Below are 20,725 nucleotides of genomic sequence, written 5' to 3' on the forward strand. Positions count from 1 at the left end.
GAAACAGAAAACTAAAACAAAAGTTTTTGAAAATTAATATGAATTTTTGGTTATTTATTTGATTTTTGAAAATATAAAAAACTTTAGAACTATACCGGAAAGCGAATGTGCACACATGTGCACGTTGCCCTCTAGAATGTTCCAGAATGTTCGACGGATGTGACGTCAAGTTTGGGAATCCCCCCCTTTGTAAGCAAGGCATGACGCTCTAGCCTCGATCTCGTTGTTTCATATATTGAATTATACTCTTCAACACGAGGCTCTGATGTGGTGAATACGAAAAAGAAAGTACCTTTACGTTCCGGTATGTTCCATTTCAAGTTCTAGTTCGTTGTTTCTAGAATGAATAGCGAATCGAATATCTTTTGAATAGTTATTTGAGCGCTGAGTCACATTTGCTACCTGTTTGTTCTTTCATTTGAAGTTTCTAGACTGGTAATACATTTATGAAGAATATTTAAAAATCTCATTTCTTTGTTTTGGCAAAAATAAAAAAAATTAACTCGCTTGTCTTAAATTTGGATCGTGCACGTTACATTTTGAGCATACATATTTGAATAAAAATTAAAATGCCTAAGAATACAGTTACTAACTTTTATCGGCAAGCAGTTTTTAATTCTTTGTAGGTGCACCTATAGTTTATAAAGAATTTTAAATACTACAGCCCATATATCAAAGTGAAAGGTGAAATGAATGTGTTCTAGTAGACTAGCTGTTCGTCAGTTTGTTGGTCATAGATAAATTTGACATAACGAAACTTCAAAGAATTATTTTATTATCAGATAAGACAAAACTCCATAGAGTAGGTAACTGTAGTATTAAAAACTGGGTAACATACAGTGGAAGATCTGGCACTGCCTCGATGCTTTTACCAAAGGTGCTACTGATATCAGAATGTTTATCTCACAATTTAGATTTAAATGTTGTTAAGTAGGTGACTGAAAAAATAAAAAACACAATTTGAGCAATGTTTCACTCTTAAAATAAATAAATCAAAGACGAGTGCAGCTGCAACAGCCTTGTAATGATCACATAAAGGCACTCGAAAATTAAAGCGACTGTAACTGAGACTGTAAAATCATAGAAAAGAAGACAAATTTTAAAACATTTTCAATAATCACTCTTGAAAGGAAGGGTGGGTCAACCCATGTGGTTTTGACCCTGTCTGTCTTATTACCAAGCATTCGAGCTACAAAAGTGAATGTCTTTGGTTTCTACCCTTAGTATAAAACAGTGATTTAACTTAATTTCAAATGCATAAAAGGTTTTTTTGTGATATCATTAATCATTCTATGCAAGACATATGAAATATTTATCAGTATCACAAAATGTTTTACTAAAAGAGGGACCAACACTTCAATCAAATAAAATGATAAATACATAAATTGCACACAGGGTTTGAAGCAAATACCAGTTACTTAAATTGAAATATTATGCAGATATCTTTTGAACTTTTTGAAACTTAACAGAATGCAGCAGTTTAAAAAAATCTTATTTTACAAAAAATTATTTTATAATATAGTAAGTTATATCAATCAATAAATAAATATAAAAAACTAAATGTTGATCTGGGAAATGTTTTGCATATAGCAGTCTCCCTTAAAATGTATGAATAGGTTTCATTTTGATATGCTGTTGGTTTGCCTTTTGAAGGACGCCACAGTATATAAAGAAATAAAATATATAATTATTGAGGTAATTTGATTCTTTCAACATCTATTAGTTGGAGGACAACAACTACCATTTGTTGGTAGGGGCAGAATTAGTACAAAAATCAGATGATAAACATCTTAAAATACAACTGCTTTTGGTATTTGAAATAAATTGACTTAGGCTCTATTCCCATAGATTTTAGATTGATCTATCCCCGCCGGGAGTCTCACTAGATTACTTTCAGATAATCCAACTTAAATGTCTGCCCGCCTACTACAAGCTGTAAGGGGGTAATTAACTTTCGTGTCCGCCCGGCTGACAGCTATTTAGCGTGAACCCCCAGGGAGTTAGGTCGATCTAAAGTAGGTCGATCTAATCTATGGAAATGGGGTGTAAAATACAAGTTGCAGACAACAAAGCTTATGCAACACTTCTTGGGCATCAGTATAAATGGCAACCTTCTTACAAGATATGAATATAATAGCAAAATTCATGGCAAAAAACTTTTGTTGCATTTTGTCTCAAAGCGTGATGGATCAAAGGAAAACCCAATGAATGTGCCTTCTCATTGTTTTTAGCTACTGGTACCTCCCCCTTTCTTCCCACTCGCTTAAAAATGAGCAAATAAGGGTTGACCTTTGTGCTGAGCAGTTCCATATAATTAAGGCAATGAAGGTTCTCTTGTATTTATACTGATTAGAATTTCTTTGTTCCTTGTAAGGCAGGCTTCACATTGTCATATTATGCAATATACATGCATGCTACCATAAGTAAAAAAGTGCTGAGAAAATCAATCATCAATATAATTATGCCAAGTATAAAGAAAGGCAAGACTCAATCTCTTTACAGAATATTATGATAAGATAATTAAACAGCAATGGACAGGTGCCCTGTGGTCAGGTGTTATGACATAATTTCACTATATGTCATTAGAGGACCTGTATTGCAATGACTGGCATTCTACTTGAGAAACACCCTAAAAGTTGACTTTTTCAATTAATTACAGATGTTCAGACTCTGTGTTCATTCAGACCAGTTACCACACTTGTTCACTTTTTGTTTTAGTTTAACTGATGAAATCAGGTTGAGGAAGGTCTGTTGGTAGGTTTATACCGGTACATCATCAATAAGCACCAAGGCATGTTTCTCCATTCTGTCATGAATCGAAGAAGTCATCCCTATTATCCTGGTCATGGTGACTGCTGGAGGCAGGGGGACTCCTCATAAATGCATTGTCAAAACTGTCGGTGGTGCTAGCACTGTGAGGGTACACCTTCGGTGGGCCAACACGTTTTAAGGGACTAGTTCGACCAGAGTAGATTCTTTCATCTAAATCATCACTTCTGGTGTTATTGTCTCCATCCAGCCATGAGTCATCTGAAATGTGAGGAATACACAGTGCTTAACACATCTTTCTATTCAAGATGTCATGTTCAAGAACAACGTTTTCCAATATTTTCCAGTTTTGACTGCATTGGTTCTAAGGATGTGCTAATGATAGGTAAAAAGCAAGATCTCATTGTCAGAACATAATGTTTTGAATGTAAGGCTAAAACCAATATTGTAGATATGAGGCTGTTTCTGTTACTTACTGTCATCTGCATTAAAAGCTTCGTCTTTTTCAACATCAAAATCAAGTTCTTCTGTGTTCATCTGTTGAAGTTTCAATGCCTAAATAATGACAAAGCAAGATATTAAACATTCTTTAAGATAATAAATTAAAAAGTTCTCTTTTATCACAGAGTATCACAAACTAGAGATTCAGAGAGGAATGGGTCACATCCTTGAAATGTACATGTATATACCCGCAGCTGAGCACAGTACGTATTAATTGATAATGTGGCAGTACAGTATTAATGCAAATATTTTATGACAGCATCCTGATCTATTTGCCCACAAAAATCAGAAGGCAGACATCATACCAACCATGGGTACTGTAGACTGTGAAATTTGCTTATAATTATTGCATCTCAGTCAAATCAGCAATATTTTTCATCTGATTCAATACTTACAGACTATTAATATCAGACCCACATATTCAGAACTAGCAAGTGAATGAATCATGAGAACATTAGAAGGAAGTTTTAGTATTTACCCTCTCCCTTGCTTTCCTGGCTCGTTCTTCCCTTCTTTTCTGCTTTTCAATAATTTCTTGCTGCCTAACTTCTCTGTTTTTTCCTGCTGACTTTTGCTGTTCCTCCATCTATCACAGAAATACCCAGACAAAATGTTTATAGTGTATTTAAACACAGATAATTGCATTGTAGTTCCTTTTGAGTCCTTTTGAACCAGCCCCAGCATTTTATGCAGTTAAGTTAGCAGTGATTACATATTTTAATCATATTGCAGTGCTATAGATATCTAGCTTTTTAGAGTATTTGATACAGCGTAACATTAGTTATTGCACATTCTATCCTACCTGATTGTACTGCTGTTGCTGTCTTTCAAACTCCCTTGCTTGTATCAGCTCCCTTCTCCTCTTGGATGACTTTCTAGAAGCTGTCTTCACTCTTTCCAATTCCTGCAATCCAAAAATTGCATTATTATCACATTTTGTCAATATTTTGTTTACAAATAGACACTCTGCTACCAGATACAATGGGTTTTATTTTGTTTAATAGAAAAATAAAAAACCTATAGTAAGTGTGGTAACAAAATTTAAAGCTGCAATACATTATGCTTTTTATTACTGTGTCACTTAGCCTAAGTTAATTACCTGTTCTCTTTTAATTTCTACTTGTTTCATTTTTTCCTCCAGCAATTCTGGTGTTAGTTTGGGTGCTGTGCTGAGAGGTTCCAACTTTTGGAAGCGTTTGGGAGCAGGCTTCTGGTTCAGGCCATTCTGCTCATCTAATGCAACATCAAATGCAATGGCCTTTGGAGTTTCTAGGGAGAAAATTAACAGAATAAAAGTAAATGAAAAAATAATTCACAGATACATCAACCACTAATAAAACAAGACGAACAATAATACAGATTTGTCTTTGTTTACTACAATTCTTACTAGTACATAAAAGAAATGAAGCAGGTATATATAACTGCATAAAAATAAGTGCATCAATTCTAAATCTTGAATGTCTAAACAGTCTTGAAAGCTGATTAATTCATCAGAAACTGTTGCCATTTACTGTTTGTCAAAACATTGTTAATGTTTTCCTATATGTACCAGAGTACTACAACCTTTAAGTCACAACCTTCTTAATGTTGGCCTTGATCCCCAGACAAGCCACCAATTACATTATTGAATATTTGGAATAAATTATTGATTTTCTGTCACCTAATTGGCTTTCATGAGGGATCAACATGAGCACCACTCCATAGTGTTTGTTTGTGGCTGACTGGTGATAATATGCTCTTGTCTGAGGTTTGAAGCTACGAGTAGTACAGGCTGACTTCATTGTAAATGATGCAGTTACTTATTTCTAATTTATTTGCCTAAATAAGTTGCAATTCAATATTCAAAAAGAAACTTTAAAACTTTGCTTGGTTCATATAGCCTACATGACTATCCTAAACAAGACTATGCACAATGGCATGATTCCCTAAAATGTTAAACATGCAAAAAAAAAAAAAATTTTTTCTGTTTTTTAAGATTAGCAAGTTTAATGCTACCAATATATATTATCTTTTCAAGAAAAGTGATTTTCTAAATGACAACAAATTCTGTTTGAACAATGGCTACAGATCACAATCACAAAAACAATTTTTGACATTTCAAATCTTGGTCAAATTATCAATAACACTTTCTTTTTTTCCATTTCGTATTCAATCATTTTAATGTTTAAGATGATAGGCCATTTATACATTCTAAAGAAATGGCTTTTCAAAACAAACTTAAGTACAGTTATTAGCCAAGTGCTACTGATGGGGAGAAGGGCACAGTTTTAAAAAGTAAACAATAAATCCAATGCGCCAAACATTGGGAATGACTTTGCAGTTTACATTACACTTCTTATATCAAACATAACAGACTGGGAGAAGGCAACCACAGGTCTACCAGCCAAATTTCATACTTACCATGTGTTTCTACTATAACCTCATGACGATTGCTATTGGATTCAGCAGAATGTGAAGGAGTCCTTAGGCTCTTTTTAACATCATTGTTTTTTATTAGTCCAGGAGAAACAGGAACAGGTGTGGAAGTCCGAACTGCTGCAGGTTTATCTTTCTGATCTTGATCCGCATTCATCATCTCTTTTGTAACAGGTTCCTCATGATTCTCTTCATGACAGACTTGTCCATTTTGAATGTGACCATTCTGAATCTGCTTATTATTCTCTTTTTCCACATTATTATTATAAGGTTCTTTGCCTTCTAAAGTAGCTGAGGAGCCATTCCCTGTAGAGGAACCACAGCCCATTCTAGTATATCTGTTGAACCAAGGTCTTGCCACCAACCTGACTTGGTTTATCCAATAGCGACCACTCTGTTAGGCAACAGTGGATCAATTATGTAGTGGGAAACAGCAATTTTACAAATTGTGTATTGATTTTGGTCTTGAATGGTCACCATGCACAGGTGCCAGTTCCAATAGACAGTTGACAACTTTGTCGTGTGCACTTGTTATCACCAACCTGAAATATGAAGTTGAGAAAGGTTAATAACTATTCAATTGGTAACAATAAACTGCATCAGCTCCAGTTCTGTAAACAAATACTCATCAATTAATAAGCTATGCAAATTTGACATTTATCAAGTTGTAAGTTTTAAGTGCCAATGCACTGATTAAGTGCTCTCAAGAAGAGCATCTTTCAGATACCGAAACTGGTGTAAATGCATGTAATCTTCTTTATATGCCTGTATACATACAATATTGTGATTTTTGTTATTAAACAGATTGTTTGCTGATTTCAGTGAATGTAATGAATTACTTCCCAGCTAATATTGCAGAAACAATGATTTTTGAAAATGTCAAATAAATTACTGTACAAATAATTAATCACACTGGTAGTTTTGCCACATTTATCATTTCATATTAATATTAATATGTGAAAGAGACATACCAGTAGGTGGGAAAATGGAGGCTATCAAGCAATATCCATAATATAATATAAATCCATCATCTTCCGGTATACTCAGTACTTAGCAGATACTTGACACTGTCTTCACAACAGCTTCATTACCAACTGCATAATTTGCAATGTATTACTATCCCTTACATTAAATATTTACTTACAACTTGGTCATCACAAGTGTTATCTCTAAGGCTGCCTTCACAACAGTGGACTAACTAGTCTGCGGATCAAATATGGCTGACACACTTGAATGCTTGTTGCATAATCCCTGTCGGCAATCTATTCAGTTCCTATAAGAAGATTAGGCAGCAAGCTTTTAAGTGGGTATCCATATTTGATCCACCAACTAGTTAGTCCACTGTTGTGATTGCAGCCTAATTGGACATAAAATTATTCAGTCTAATTTCCCAGAGGCTGGCACTGAAAATTCACCATATGAGTCTACAGTGCCATGCTCAATAAGGATGTTTTTTACCTGAAGGCCACGAGTTAACAGTGAGAGTATGAGACCCACATTCCAAGTGATATACAAATTAAACTCATTTATGTTCTTACACAATCCTACTTTAGTATTAATCAAGGGTAAAATTTCATACCTTTTTTCTTTCATTGTAGCTGTACTGCTACTAGTGCTAGCCTTCTTACAGATATATATATATGAAAATGACTATAAAGCAAAAGAAAAAAAAAATATATATATATATATATTTTTTCTTTTGCTTTCTTCTTCTCCTTACCCTATTTCCTCTGTTTAAATCATTGTAAGCTGAGGTATACCAATTTAATTGTCAATACTTAAATAGTAGCCTGATGTTTTAAATAGTGAAATTTGGCAACATAAACATAACGTTAGTTAGTTAGTTAGTTACACTGGAGTTATAACTGTTTGAACTTGGTTCCTTTAGTTAGCTACACGGGAGTTTTAAGTGCTTGTACTTTGTACGTATAAGTTTTTACTAACTTTACAAGTTCACTTCTTCAATTTATGAGTGGCCTCTTCTAGTAGTTTCAGTCTATTTGGTGTCTCGTAATCTAAAAATTCACTTAGAGTAACTCTTTGCTTACTTTAAAAATGCAACAAATCATCTCATCGAATAAAGTAAAGAGGTAATAAACTCACCATTTTCATTAATTTTAACCTCGTGAGCCTTCAAAATTCTTCACCTCTGCTCAGCAGGGGATATGACGTCATGACGACTTGTAAATAATGTGCTTGGAGACCACTTGCGAACAGAGTGCAACGTAATTTGCAGCATCGGTGTACTATTACAATCTTTTTCTGCACACGAGTTCCGGTTTTTTTCTAAGAGCGGAGTTTGCACTTGTGGTCTTTGATTTCAACATGCAACTTGAAACGACTGATTCTACGATAAAAGAAAATGATCAAGTCATAATTAAAAAGGAAGAGCACTTGAAAGTAATGCAAGTGAGGAAAAATAGGTAACGATATGCTGGTTTTAACTGAAATATTTTATTCTATTAGAAATGCTAACTGTTAGTGTACTGTATGCACAGCATGTATTTATCTCAGAGGCAGCGGGCCTGTCCATAATGAATTATTTATTCATTTCATATATTTTTCAAAGTTGCGTGTTAAGTTCAGTGTAATTAAATTCAATAAGGAATATTCGGCATTAATGCAGTATGCCACAATCTTCTTAGCCTTCGATTTTCAATGTTTATTATTATTATTATTATTATTATTATTATTATTATTATTATTATTATTATTAAAATTATAGTGTTATGGTGTGACTTTGAATCAAAAACAACCCATAGCATCATGACTAAATAAATATATTTGCAATTTGGTATTTATTATCTTTCTTATTATGACTGCCAATTTAGCTGCAGCATTGTACTTCAAAGGTAGTTATATCAGAAAAAATTACAATGTGCCAGATATAAACTCAAGTTATATCTTCTGAAAGGTCTTTTTATTCAGAATGTTATACTTTTGGAATTTTGATAATATCTCTAAAATTAAAGGAAATATCACAGTTTTTTAAATAGTGATGTTATGGCAAATGTGTCGTCCCATCTTAGCCAGAAAGCTGTGACCACTGAGTGCTTTTGTGCCAATTTAAAAACATACTTTGCCTTTATCAATTTTCATGGAGTTTAATTGTTGCATAAGATCACAAATGTTCTATATTTTCACAAAGTATAAAAAATTAGGTGTAGAAAATTTTTGTATAGGTTGTTAAATGAGGTGCCTAGTGCATTCTGATATACCTATCAAAGAGACTATATTCTTGCTTTCACAAAGCACATTGCTGGGGAGCCAGTATATTAAGCACTTTCCAAATATTGGGTCAATTTTTAGAAAATCTGTCATTGAGACTACAGTTTGATATTGGCAATATTTCTACTCCCATAGACCTTTCTGGATGGAGAAAATTAAATTCACATTAAATGGTTTGATTGGACAACCCTATGGCACTACATTTGAAGTCAAGAATGGTCAAATGGTGAAGCTGAGTAGAAAAAGTTCGGAAGAAGAAAAAGATGCTGGTAAGCACAAGTTTCTGGTTAATAATAGCTATATGCATGTCTTGAAGGGCTGCATTAAAGGGGTTATTTACAACAGGGGAGTAACCCCAACTTAAGCATTTCTCTACTGCCATTTCCCACTGTAAAACAAATGAGCAAAAAAAAAAAATTTTTTTTTCATTTTGCTAATAATATTATTTTATATGATCTTTATTTATACATTTGTTTTGATAGATGGAACTAGTGGTATTGACAACAGAAATCTTAATGACTGCCGTTCAAACCAAAAGCTTTCCAGAGAAGAAATCTATAAGATGAAGAAAGAGGGAGTCAGTGGAGAGGTAGATATGTTGAGTTTGTCACTTCTGCATGGTCACATACTTTTTACAAGCCATATATACTCATCATTGTGAATTGTGTAAGGTCGCATTCCCAATGAAACTATTGTTCTACGTAAATAGATTCAGCTCTGCGGAGACTCTTGCTGAATGCAGTCAGATTAATTGAATGACATGTCTTCTTGAGCCATTAAGTTGTACTCAGAATGAAGTGAAAAAGCTTCCAAAAGATTAGCAGAAACAAAAGTTAATTCCTGACTTTCAGTAAATCTGATTGCATTGGATCGATCTATATACTGTCCAATCATAGTTTCATTGGGAATGCCTCCTTGGACAAAAGTCAAAAAGTGGATAGTTTTTGCTATTTGATACTGATAGACGTTGCCCAGTTAAGCAAAAAGTTTGTTTTTGGATATCATTTTTATTTTTCATGCTTCAAATTTTTGATCATTCAAATTTCAGAGCATAGTGGAGACTCTTGTTGAGAACAGTTCAACATTCAGGACAAAGACTGAATTTGCTCAGGAAAAATATATCAAAAAGAAGAAGAAAAAGTAAGTGCATTGTTTCTTTTTATGTTTTCCTTTAAGGGCAAAATCAGTTAAGCTAAAGACACATGAAATGTGTTCCTTGAATTTCGCAGTGTAATTATTATTTGATTTTGTCTGTATTGCATTGTGTTATGAGAATTTTTACTCTTTTTTTTCTTGATAAAGGGAGGTGATTTTATTCTTATTTTGTACATGAACACACACAGATAGCAATGAAGGAAACTACATTGATATGTTTATATTCACGTTTTATTTTCCAGACATTTAAATGTGTTTACCGTTTTGAAGCCCACCACCAGACTTCTCTGTGAGATGCACTACAATAAAGGACCCTCAAAAATATGGTGGGTATTTTGCACTTGTGTTTATTTTGTTTCTGACATGGATTTGAAAATAGTATGATAACATGTTGTTGTCCATTTCATGTTGTTCAGACCCCCTACTACTTGTTTCTGAAATTGAAAATGGCTATTTGATATTCTTTGAAAAAAAATTAATATGCTAATCACATTTGCAACCAAGGTATCATATTGTAATTTCAGCAATCTAAGAGTGGACTCTCTGTCCCAGATGTTGGTCTATGGTAATGTGCGTGCTCACAGTAAGCTGATGGTGGTAGAGACATGTGGAGGGTTGGTACTAGGGGCAGTCATGGAGAAAATGGGAGGTAGGTCTTGGTAGCAACATAAAATCTTCTAGTATTTACTTAGTGCGCAATCCCTAAGGACACAAATGTGCGCTTTTCACTTGTATTTTTACCTGTTATATTCCTATCAATGAACACTTTAAAGCTGGTTTTATGTGTTTATATTATCATTTAAAGGTTATGGAACTGTGGTTCAGCTATATACAGGTACAGCACCAGTTAGGTAAGTAGTATGAAAGCAGTGCTTGTTTTTGTTTTTTAATATGTAATTGTACACATACAGGTATATCATCTCCATGTATTCTGTTGTTATCAAATTGTAATTGTATCAGTAAAGAAATATGGAATGCTTAATATGTAAATGTCTGTGAGTGTAATATGTGCGAGATATGTTGTTTATGTTCAAGTGTAAGGACATGGGGATTTTGTTAATCTATTTCATTCACAAATTATACAGGCCAAGTATAACTTAAGTTACTGATGGTGTTCTTTTTCTCATTCAGGCAGACTCTAGAAGCATACAATTTCCCACAACATTTTTATGACAGTCTTCATGCATTCCCATTAAACAAGGTTAACTGTCTTGAGGAAGGGGAAATAATAAGGCAGCATAGTAAGAATATTTCTGAAGTTCAAGTGAAAACAGAGCCATTGCTACTTGGGAATTATGGAGGAAAAACATCAGAACAAAATTTAGGAGACATATCAGACGTACCAAAGGAGGGTGTTTCAGAATTTGAACTGAAAAAGGAAGAAACTGAAGAAGATACATTCACTGAAAATGAAAATGGACTTTCTAGTGACAGAGACGAAAGCAAAGAAAGTGAAACACAAAATGTAAGTTTTTCATGCAAACAGTGGAATAGAAATTCATAATGCTGAATTAAAAAGTAGGCTTCACTGAAAAGATTCTATTGCAGAAATAAATTATGCTTCACTGTATGTAATTTCAGGAGGAAAGTCAAGAAGGGAAAGGTGCTATATCATGTCAGCAGATTGCCAAAAGAAAACTGGAGGTACAACAATAATTCCATATATGCCAGCAAGTTCTTATTTGAACACTTCAGCAGATCATTTTGAAAAATTCATGAAGTACTTGAGTCTGGGTTTTGAAAGTGCCAATTACATTGATACACAATTGACATTCCTGAAATAATGAATATAACATTTTTGTTACAAACTGTTTTTTTTTTTTTTTTTTTTTTTAGGAAGAAAGAAATGCAAAGAGACAATTAAAGCAGCAGCATTTAGAGAAATCCAGGCAAATTTTGCTGGAGAGAAATATGGATGGGTAGGAAATTAAGTGTGATTTGATTAGTCAGTGTCATTTTATTTTCTTTATGGAATTTTGTACAGAGGTTGCAAAATCTGTTATCTTTTGTTTTCATCTAAAAACTTGGATTAATAATGTTGACATAACACTTCTTTTAGTTCATCTAGAAGAAATATAGATGCTACATTTATTTCATACTTGGTATTGGAAATTCCTATGTGAGGGTGAACGTTAGTCTTGTTTCTGTTCCTCATTCCTAAAGTATTCTGAGAAGAACTACTATTGGCAGCAATTTTTTCTATATTTTCCAGACTCTTGGTGGCCTGTAAACTCAACCCAACCCCTATAGTAATGAGCCTAATGGAGTATGTGGCGCCATCTAGACCTATTGTTGTCTACTGTCAGTACCAGGAGGCAAGTGTCAATAATGTGTTGATGGGGAAAGTATGGGTTTTTGCTTAAATATGAAATGTATGTTAATAGTGATGTAAGGAAAGATGCTGCCAAAAATGATATGAGAAGTGTGTATGAAAGATACTATGCATGTGTGAGTGTGTGTTTTGTAGTGAATGAAAAAATTATAATGATGTACTGTGTGTGCATGTGTATTTGCATGTCTGTGTAAATTCACACACAGGTTTCAGTGTTTATGTATTGTTTTTATGTACTGACATCTAAAGTTTGTTTAATAATCCTTACTGAATAGACACATTTATGGAATATCTTTGGTGCAAGACTTGGAATGCACTATGATAATTTATTTATTACTTCTCATCATTTCTGTTATTTCTTTCAGCCTCTCATGGAATGTTTTGTAAAGCTAAGGCAGAGGGGAGGAGTGGTACATCTGACACTGACAGAGACATGGCTTAGGGAATATCAGGTACGACCATTTTTTCCAGAGCCTCAAAAAGTGTGAAACTTAGCAATCTTGGCTTAAAGTCATAATAACTCTTCGTTGTGGCCAAAAATTGGATTTTCCTGGAAAAAAACGCAATTTTCCCGTACTTACCAATGGTCAACGACCCCATTCCTGCATTCAAAGTAAATCCAGGTTTTTTTTCCTAAACGTACGGTTTTTTGTTAAAATCTCTTAAGAGATTTTAACTGACGGAGCACTCTCTGACATTGCATAGTCACTGGTGACCTACTTAAAACCGCGGGAAAAGCAGACAACAACAACACTATATAACAATAATCTAAGATTTATGAGATATATTCGTCTTTTTGTTAAAAATGCATTTATATCTACAATGTGTGCCATTCTGGGCTTTTCGCTATCCGACGCACTGTACAAAAACTCGCAACTTACATCTGCATCTGCATCAATGTGTTTCCCGCCATGTTATTTTGGTCTCGAATGAAAGTGAGAATCCGTGTGACACCCTTACATCATTAGCAAGGGATGCCTTGACGACCGGGAAGAAAGGCATCGAAAGCCCTATTGACAAGCACAGATTTTAGTTTTACTACAATAAAGGCCGTTTTAGTGGTAAAATACAATAGAATATATTTCCATGCATTGTTTACAATGTATTTCTTGCAGAATTTTGAATCTCAAATGAAGAGTTATTATTGCTTTAAATTATTGTGACCCAATAAGCACAATTATAGTAATTAAAGTTTTGCACATAAAGCAACACAGCTTGAACGCATTTTATTGTCATTTAAGCAGAGGATAGAGGTGCTCTTTTCTGCCTTTGGTAGTACTAAATACTACTATTCTTAATCTTATGCAGGTCCTACCTGGAAGAACTCGTCCAAATATTAACATGTCTGGTACTGGTGGATATCTGCTAACAGGAACCACAGTGATTGTATAGTCCAAGCAGTGACCAGATTCAAGAATCCACAAAATTAGTTTTTTGAAAAGATGATTCCTAAGGGCACTACTCCTAACTGAAAGAAAGCAGCAGACTGATTAATTTGGCAGCTATCATTCAGTAGGATGTTGTGCCTTACAGTGCTGTATTTCGGGATGCACGTAGTGTCTGCAGAGGCCAGTTGCTTTACCAGTGACTGCTATGGGCGGGGATGCATACAGATACTGTCTACAGATGGTTAGTTGCTTTACTGAGGACTGCTGTGGCCTGTGAGCAGGGATACTGTAAAAAGTGCCAGAATATAGCGAATTGTTACACCATTAAATTGCTGTTGACAAGAGTATACATTTTAACACTGTCTGCAGATAGATAATACTGAAACTGCTGGTCTTGCTTAGGTGAGAAGTACATATCAATTAAACTGTAATGGTTTTTATTGAAATGGACACTTATGTATCATGGAAGTTTAGGCCAGAGTTTGAAATTTGAAGTTGGCAAGCTTTTTCTTGTTCAAATTTCTACATAAGTGAACAAAGTGTAGTGCCTCACTGACATGTGGAATTGAAAATGAAGATGCTGGCTCACAGAACTAAAGCTCAGCTTAGGGATTGACTTTGGCTGGGTGTATTTCTCCTTTTTCTATGGAATTGTTAATCTTTAAATTTTATCATATCCCTTTGTTTCTGGCACGATTTACACTTGAAATTGTGCAGAAAACATCACATGAAATTCAGGCCTGTAGACAGGGTAGGTCTGAAGGAGCCACCCTTTCTGCTTAGAAAAGGTCCTAGGTTTTATGGTGAAAGGTCCACTTTTTCTGAAAAAGACCCCTCCCCCCTTTTGAAGCCCCTGGCTATGATACATTTGTTAATAGATTAGTTACCACAGCTCATCAGGGGGGTAAAATTGGCACAATAAGAACACTGCACAAACAAGAAAAATGGTTTTATTAATTTAAAGAATCTGTCAGACTGAAATCACCTCATAGAAAATAGTTGTTGGGACACTTCTTTTGAATACAAAGTTCAATATGAACCACCTGCATTTTACAAAATTTTCTAAAACAGACTTGTTATAATAATATGGCACAAATGAAGAGCAATAATACTGAAAATAGAAATTCACAATTGAATAAACACTCAAAAAGCAAGACATTTTGATTATATTACTGTTAATAAAAGCTTGGAAGCATTACTTTCATATTACTCTGATACTTGAATATAAAAGGATGCTTAAATGTCCCACTATCAGACATTTTGTTAAATGTATTGTAAATTTTTGTTTGTGCCTGAAAGATCTTTATTATACAAAAAAAAATGCAGCCCACTGCTTTTGGCACTTCTTCAAACTAAACGCACAAGATAACAATAACAGTGTTCTGATAAAGCTTTTGAAAAATGCAGCCCACTGCTTTTGGAATTTCTTCAAACTAAACACACAAGATAACAATAACAGTGTTCTGATAAGGTAACATAAACTGAACTTGTAAAAGAAAAAATTCAACCTGGAAACCCAATGCTTTTCAAGTGCTTTGTGCTGCTTTCTTGGTATGTAATGCTGTTCTCTCCTTTGGCTTCTTTGTGAAAACATAATGCTGAAATGAACTGTGCGTTGTGCTAGGTCTACACTGAAAAATAATAATATATAAATAATAATATAAGACCTATTTGGCAAAACTGCTGAGTGAACCTGAGAAAATTTGTTTTATATGTTTTGACCAACATCAGTGGGGCATACTGGGTCTGCTGGTTTGCTTTAATTGCATGAAGCAGTAAACGTTAAGTTTCTGACACTGGTTTCCAGCATCCTTACATTTCATAAATTGTGTCACATCATTGCTTCATCAAAGGTTTAATGGTCATTGCCATTCTTTTAATTTGTGTTTAATACTGCATTCATTACCACATATAAAACTTAATTCACACAGCAATCGATATGAAGGATAAACTGCTAATGCTGATTAAATCAAATTAATTAACACTTCCAATGCATAGTAGCTTAAGATAAACTTGACTTACTACTGCTGCCAAATGTTTCCAATCACAATGGCCTGATATGAAATCATAATTATAAAATATCACCTTTCCTTTTTCAATCCAATGCATAGAATTACTGTAGTTGATATGATAACCATATAGAAAAATAGAAGTAATATAAGCTAACCATGAAACCACTTGATATGTGTCACACTATTCAATGAACTAAAATGTTTAATACTAGATATTGTGCTTTGGACATATTTTCTTATTTCTCTTTTTACTGGCTGAGCCCCAAGTGCATAATTTTTCTTGGAATGTCTGGTCCTTCCCAGTATCCACTGAAATAAAATCAAGATATTACTCACTGATGTGTGGAAATATATATATATATAAATATGTATATATTTTTGGGGCCCACCAGTTATAGAAATCACCTATTAAAGTCGTCTCTAAATTCTGATAAAAATTCCAGCTTTTATTTTATTGACAAACAATCAAATGGTGCTCTTTTTTTTATTTGCAACCTTACTTTCAACTTCAATGAACTTTGAAGACTAAGCACATTGCAACTTTCCCACACCTGTAGTCAATATTTGTAACATTCTGCAATAGAATATATATTTTTATAGAAAAAATTAATAATAAAATTTGGACCTACTTCAGCAAAAACTTCCAGTACATCTGTGGCATGACATCTTTCTTCATGTGGAACATGGAACGTCTTTCCACCCCCTGATTGATTGGGAAGGTCTCCAGAGGATTGCCAGCAAAGTCAAACTCTGCCAGGATACAGGACTTGTACCCAGTAATAAGAGGACAGGAGGTGTAGCCATTATACTGAAAATTTGAACAAAGAGGAACCATGTGAAAGATGAAATTATCCCTCATAATTCATCCACAACTTACCACGACTGTACTACCTCAAATTCCTTTCTGATTAACAAATGCTATATATTTAACATATGCTATATACGGTTTTACAGTAAAAAGATACATGAATTTCATTACCTTTCTCAAATATTTGTCAGGTAATCACATCCTTGTACAAAATGCTGTGTTTCTCCCATAAAATTAAAATAAAAGTCCACAGGGTAGAATTTAAATGTATCAACAGAGTCAGAACTGACCTCTTTCTCTGGCTCTCTGCCCTGCATGACCTCCCATAAGTTTTTTCTAAGGACGCCACACTGCCCAGCTGAAATAAAATGTAATGAACCCAAAATTGCTTTTACTATGGTAAAATGTATCTGTTATAAGTACTCGGGTAATGTGTGTTGAGGTTCAGTGAAACTCACCCTGGACACTGATTTAAATGAAATATATTTGTGAAACTTGAAATCTGAGTACTCGTTTTTTTTAGATACAGAAGCACTATTGCAAATCAAAATTTTAAAATAAAATCGTACATTTTCTGTAAAAAGTGTTTCCACTCTTTAGAGACTAGCAAAGCAACTTACAGATTGCTGCTGCTGTCTTTGATGTGGGGACATTGGTACAGTCCCCTATACCGAAGACATTAGAAAATTCTACATGCTGTAGTGTATTCTTATTGACATTCACAAAGCCTGATTGATCCACTAGGGGACTATTACGCAGAACATCTGGCGCTGACATGGGTGGCGTGATGTGCATGAATGAATACTGATAATATAAAATAAATCAATGTTTTCAAATCTAAAAATACTGAAAACTGATTTTGGTGATGATGCACAGAAAGAAATACTTCATAACAGTAACAATGTGATCAACACCTGTGTAACCTCATGAATATTCAGAATTTTCTATCTTATAAAGTAAATCTTATCCATTCCATAAAAAATCTCTGCTATGCCTAGTAAAAGCAGAGCAAAGAATTTCACTTTATATCTGAGAATGTCAACATCTGTGGACTAATGGAGTAATTTATCTTCTCACTTCGACAGTTTGTGTCTTCCCTAGACCTGTGGTGCTGTCCAAATTTTCAAATACAGCTTCTTTTTTACCAGGGCGAACTTCAATCAAATTCTTCTTGTAATTCACTTTGATATCTCTGAATGAAATAAAAATCATCCACAAAAAATGCAAAAAAAAAAAAAAATCATGTTTGCTACATGAACACGAATAAATAATAGTGCTGCACATACAGTAAGCAATTTGATTTTTAATGAATTTTCTTGCCATCTTATTGCCAATGCTATGGAAAAAGTTGCAATTTAGAGTATAAACTCATTCAGTAAACCAGAAAAATATCTCATATGTGATTAATGTTAACTATGCCCCACCATGGAGTCCATTTAAATATGAAATATCTGAAATTTTGTGTGGTCTTACCTTTTTTCGATAACTTTCAACAAGGCATCAGCATATTTCTTCACACCAAAAATCACACCCAATGATGTGTTGAACATCACAGTTGCTTTGTCTCGAACACCTCTCTGAAAGCATTCATGTTTTGATATAATTTATTTTTTATTTCTAAAATCATTTTTAGTGCTTTATATTTTCCTTTCATGTATACCATATTTAATGATATCTTTTTTCAGGCAGACCTCAGATCCTTCTTTTCATTATGATCTAAAAAAAGTATTCAGAGAGAGAGAGAGCTTTGCCAAAAAAAATGATTAACTTAAAAGTAACCACTGAATGATTAATGGATCAGACCTATCCTGAAAACTTCCATCAAATCTGTCCATAACTTTATGCCTAATGTTGCTAATAGTCAGACAAACTAACAGAACCAAAGTCATTCTCTCTTTGGCAGAAGTAAAAACAAATTCCCAGAATGCTGACCTGTCTAAACCTCTCTTCTGCCAGATACATTATCTTTTGTGGAGCACCTGCACATTTGATGGGTGTGTTTGGGAAGGTGAAAATGGCATTGCCTGCCTGGAACTCATTCAGGGCTTTGTAGGTCTTGGTTACATAATCCGTGCTGTAGTTGGAGGTCAGCATGGGATCTTCATCAAAAGCTTCAGGGAGGCCTTTTATCTACCAAAAAAAAAAAAAAAAAAAACATGTTGAATTAAATAAATCGCTTCACAAAAACTGAATGGTTTAATAATCAGTGAATATAAAAACAAATTGTAATTGCACACTGAGCAGGTATCTGCTTTAAATACTTAAATAAAAGTCCTCAATGTTCACCCTATGAGCCCATCTAGGGTATCAACATAAGGCAAAAACACTGCTATTCCAATTGAAAATCCACACAGAAGAAAAAGGAATTCCTACAGTCATGATTCATCATGTAAAGAAGTCATGCTTATATGCATTTATGCCAAAAACCCAACCTACTTTATTATAGTTGAGCTGTATTCCCATGGCCACAACCAAATATTGATATTTTATCTGAAAAGAAAAAATGTTATTTGCAAAGAAAATCATCAATTAAAAATTATTTATCTGACACTTATATAATTTGGAAATAAGCATTTATCGATAGTCCATGGTATCACTAAAATAAAATTCACTTATATCAACACATGAAACCTCCAGCATCAATCACCTCATCTCCATTGTCTGTAGTTACAGTGCACTTATGTGGGTCAAAGGATGCTGCTTTCTGTTTAATCCAGTCACATTGCTTTGGTAGCACATTCTTGGTTGGCCGACTGCTGTCTTCCAGTGTCTTTATCCCTCCACCTACCAGTGTCCACATTGGCTGGTAGTAGTGTGTCTGAGGAATATGAACAATTTTTATTTATTTATTTATTTATTTATTTATTTATCATGGTCATCATCGTATCTAGTTCCTAGTGTTAACATCATAAAACTGTGTAAATATCAGATCTTAGCAAAAAAATTTGGGGCATGATAAAAATGAAGATCCCTGGATTAAAATTTTATTTTTAAATAAAGTTAGCCATCCACATAACTACAGAAAGGTCAAACATTTTTATCGCATTTTGTGGGCAGATTTTTCAGATGGCTAGTTGTCAGGGTTCACTTAAAGTATAGTTTTTACACCAGCATCCATCAGTAGAACAGTTCAAAGCAGTTTTTAAAGGCATGATTTATCCAGCTACATATAGTGAAGAGTTTCTACATGTACATTTTCACTTCTCTTAGGTAACAGGTAAATTGACCTCTGACAGCCAGCCCTGTTTAATTTTAGTAACAGCTTACAGCATCCCCTCCTTTTGTGATCAAAACACTGCTTAGTTTGCACTGCAACCTTAGCTGCTCTTTCCAGGGATTTCTTCTTCTTCTTGCAGCCAGAACGTGCCTGGGGGAAACCTCTGGGAGAGTATTAATACAGGTACAGGCGCTATGCACCAAGTGAGCAAGCAGTTAACTATTACTGTGTGGGTTGTCAGCCAGAGGGCAGAGCTCTTGTACATATAGTTTCATGTGTTGAGCAGAAATAATAAAGATTAAGCAACAAAATCCTGTTTTGCTGAAGGCAGCAAATTTAGTTTCAAAAGAAAAAACTTTCAAATAACCTGTAGCTGAAAAAGAGGTGATGAAAGTGAAACCTGTGATAGAACTATCTCGTAGATGAATTAAGTATGCTATCAATGCAGTAAACAGGAAAATATAAACTGATTTTCAAAGTAACTAATCTACTTACATCACTGGGTTCAATAACTGCAACTTTACCAGATCCAAGTTTCGGGGCGAATTTGTTAGCAATCACCGTTCCGCCCGTCCCGCCGCCCACTATCAACAACTCATAACTTTTTTGTGCACATAAGTGACGGCCAGTGGAAAACTTTGCAGAGCTATGGTGGTTCAAAGATTTCAACAACTGGAACCGACCCGAAAAGAGTTTTCCTGCAGCAGCCATGGTTGTTTTGCACTTTGACCTAGGTCAATGTTATCCTCAAAGTCTACTCTACGGTAAACACTCAGAACGTGTCCTCGAAGGCCATATGTGCTCTCTATCCTCGTTCTGGACATACTCTCCGTCTCTTTCTTAAACGAAATGGAGTCTACGGTGCGGACGTTATGTTGAAAGTGTGGCAAATGCCTCGTG

The 20,725-nt window shown here is 34.4% G+C and overlaps 3 protein-coding genes across 8 annotated transcripts; 1 reads left to right on the plus strand and 2 right to left on the minus strand.

Moving 5' to 3' along the window:
* Positions 1-174: 174 nt before the first annotated feature.
* On the plus strand, positions 175-14,986 carry LOC106172775 (tRNA (adenine(58)-N(1))-methyltransferase non-catalytic subunit TRM6). 3 transcript variants are annotated; one of them, XM_013553659.2, is made up of 13 exons: positions 175-304; positions 9,049-9,182; positions 9,396-9,502; positions 9,962-10,053; positions 10,311-10,394; positions 10,593-10,717; positions 10,874-10,919; positions 11,200-11,533; positions 11,650-11,712; positions 11,905-11,987; positions 12,281-12,383; positions 12,766-12,852; positions 13,709-14,986. In XM_013553659.2, the coding sequence occupies exons 2-13, from the start codon at positions 9,059-9,061 to the stop codon at positions 13,790-13,792; spliced, it is 1,332 nt and encodes a 443-aa protein (XP_013409113.2). In that variant the 5' UTR covers positions 175-304; positions 9,049-9,058; the 3' UTR covers positions 13,793-14,986. The 3 variants fall into 3 exon arrangements, with proteins under 3 accessions (XP_013409113.2, XP_013409112.2, XP_086859928.1); XM_013553658.2 differs by lacking the exon at positions 175-304 and adding an exon at positions 7,945-8,108; XM_087003802.1 differs by lacking the exons at positions 175-304; positions 9,049-9,182 and adding an exon at positions 7,953-8,108.
* On the minus strand, positions 759-7,967 carry LOC106172776 (uncharacterized). Of its 2 annotated transcripts, none has more exons than XM_013553661.2 (7): positions 7,789-7,967; positions 5,671-6,227; positions 4,370-4,539; positions 4,073-4,174; positions 3,749-3,856; positions 3,246-3,324; positions 759-3,030 (listed from the first exon to the last, which is right to left on the minus strand). In XM_013553661.2, exons 2-7 carry the CDS (start codon positions 6,011-6,013, stop codon positions 2,810-2,812), a joined length of 1,023 nt encoding a protein of 340 aa, XP_013409115.1. In that variant the 5' UTR covers positions 6,014-6,227; positions 7,789-7,967; the 3' UTR covers positions 759-2,809. The 2 variants fall into 2 exon arrangements, with proteins under 2 accessions (XP_013409115.1, XP_086859930.1); XM_087003804.1 differs by lacking the exon at positions 7,789-7,967 and adding an exon at positions 6,830-6,955.
* On the minus strand, positions 14,723-20,712 carry LOC106172774 (sulfide:quinone oxidoreductase, mitochondrial). Of its 3 annotated transcripts, none has more exons than XR_001239447.2 (11): positions 20,321-20,712; positions 19,256-19,426; positions 19,045-19,098; positions 18,541-18,738; positions 18,082-18,185; positions 17,686-17,800; positions 17,229-17,412; positions 16,899-16,966; positions 16,430-16,608; positions 15,956-16,109; positions 14,723-15,419 (listed from the first exon to the last, which is right to left on the minus strand). XR_001239447.2 is itself a non-coding variant. In XM_087003803.1 (11 exons), the coding sequence occupies exons 3-11, from the start codon at positions 19,406-19,408 to the stop codon at positions 16,049-16,051; spliced, it is 1,116 nt and encodes a 371-aa protein (XP_086859929.1). In that variant the 5' UTR covers positions 19,409-19,426; positions 19,876-19,988; positions 20,321-20,493; the 3' UTR covers positions 14,723-16,048. The 3 variants fall into 3 exon arrangements, 2 of the variants coding, with proteins under 2 accessions (XP_086859929.1, XP_013409111.2); XM_087003803.1 differs by adding an exon at positions 19,876-19,988 and having other exon boundaries at positions 14,723-16,109; positions 20,321-20,493; XM_013553657.2 differs by having other exon boundaries at positions 14,723-16,109.
* Between the last annotated feature and the right edge of the window lie 13 nt (positions 20,713-20,725).

The sequence above is a fragment of the Lingula anatina genome, chromosome 2 (assembly GCF_051362555.1).
Source record: "Lingula anatina isolate TDL-2025a chromosome 2, LinAna3.0, whole genome shotgun sequence".
Classification (NCBI taxonomy): Eukaryota; Metazoa; Brachiopoda; class Lingulata; order Lingulida; family Lingulidae; genus Lingula; species Lingula anatina.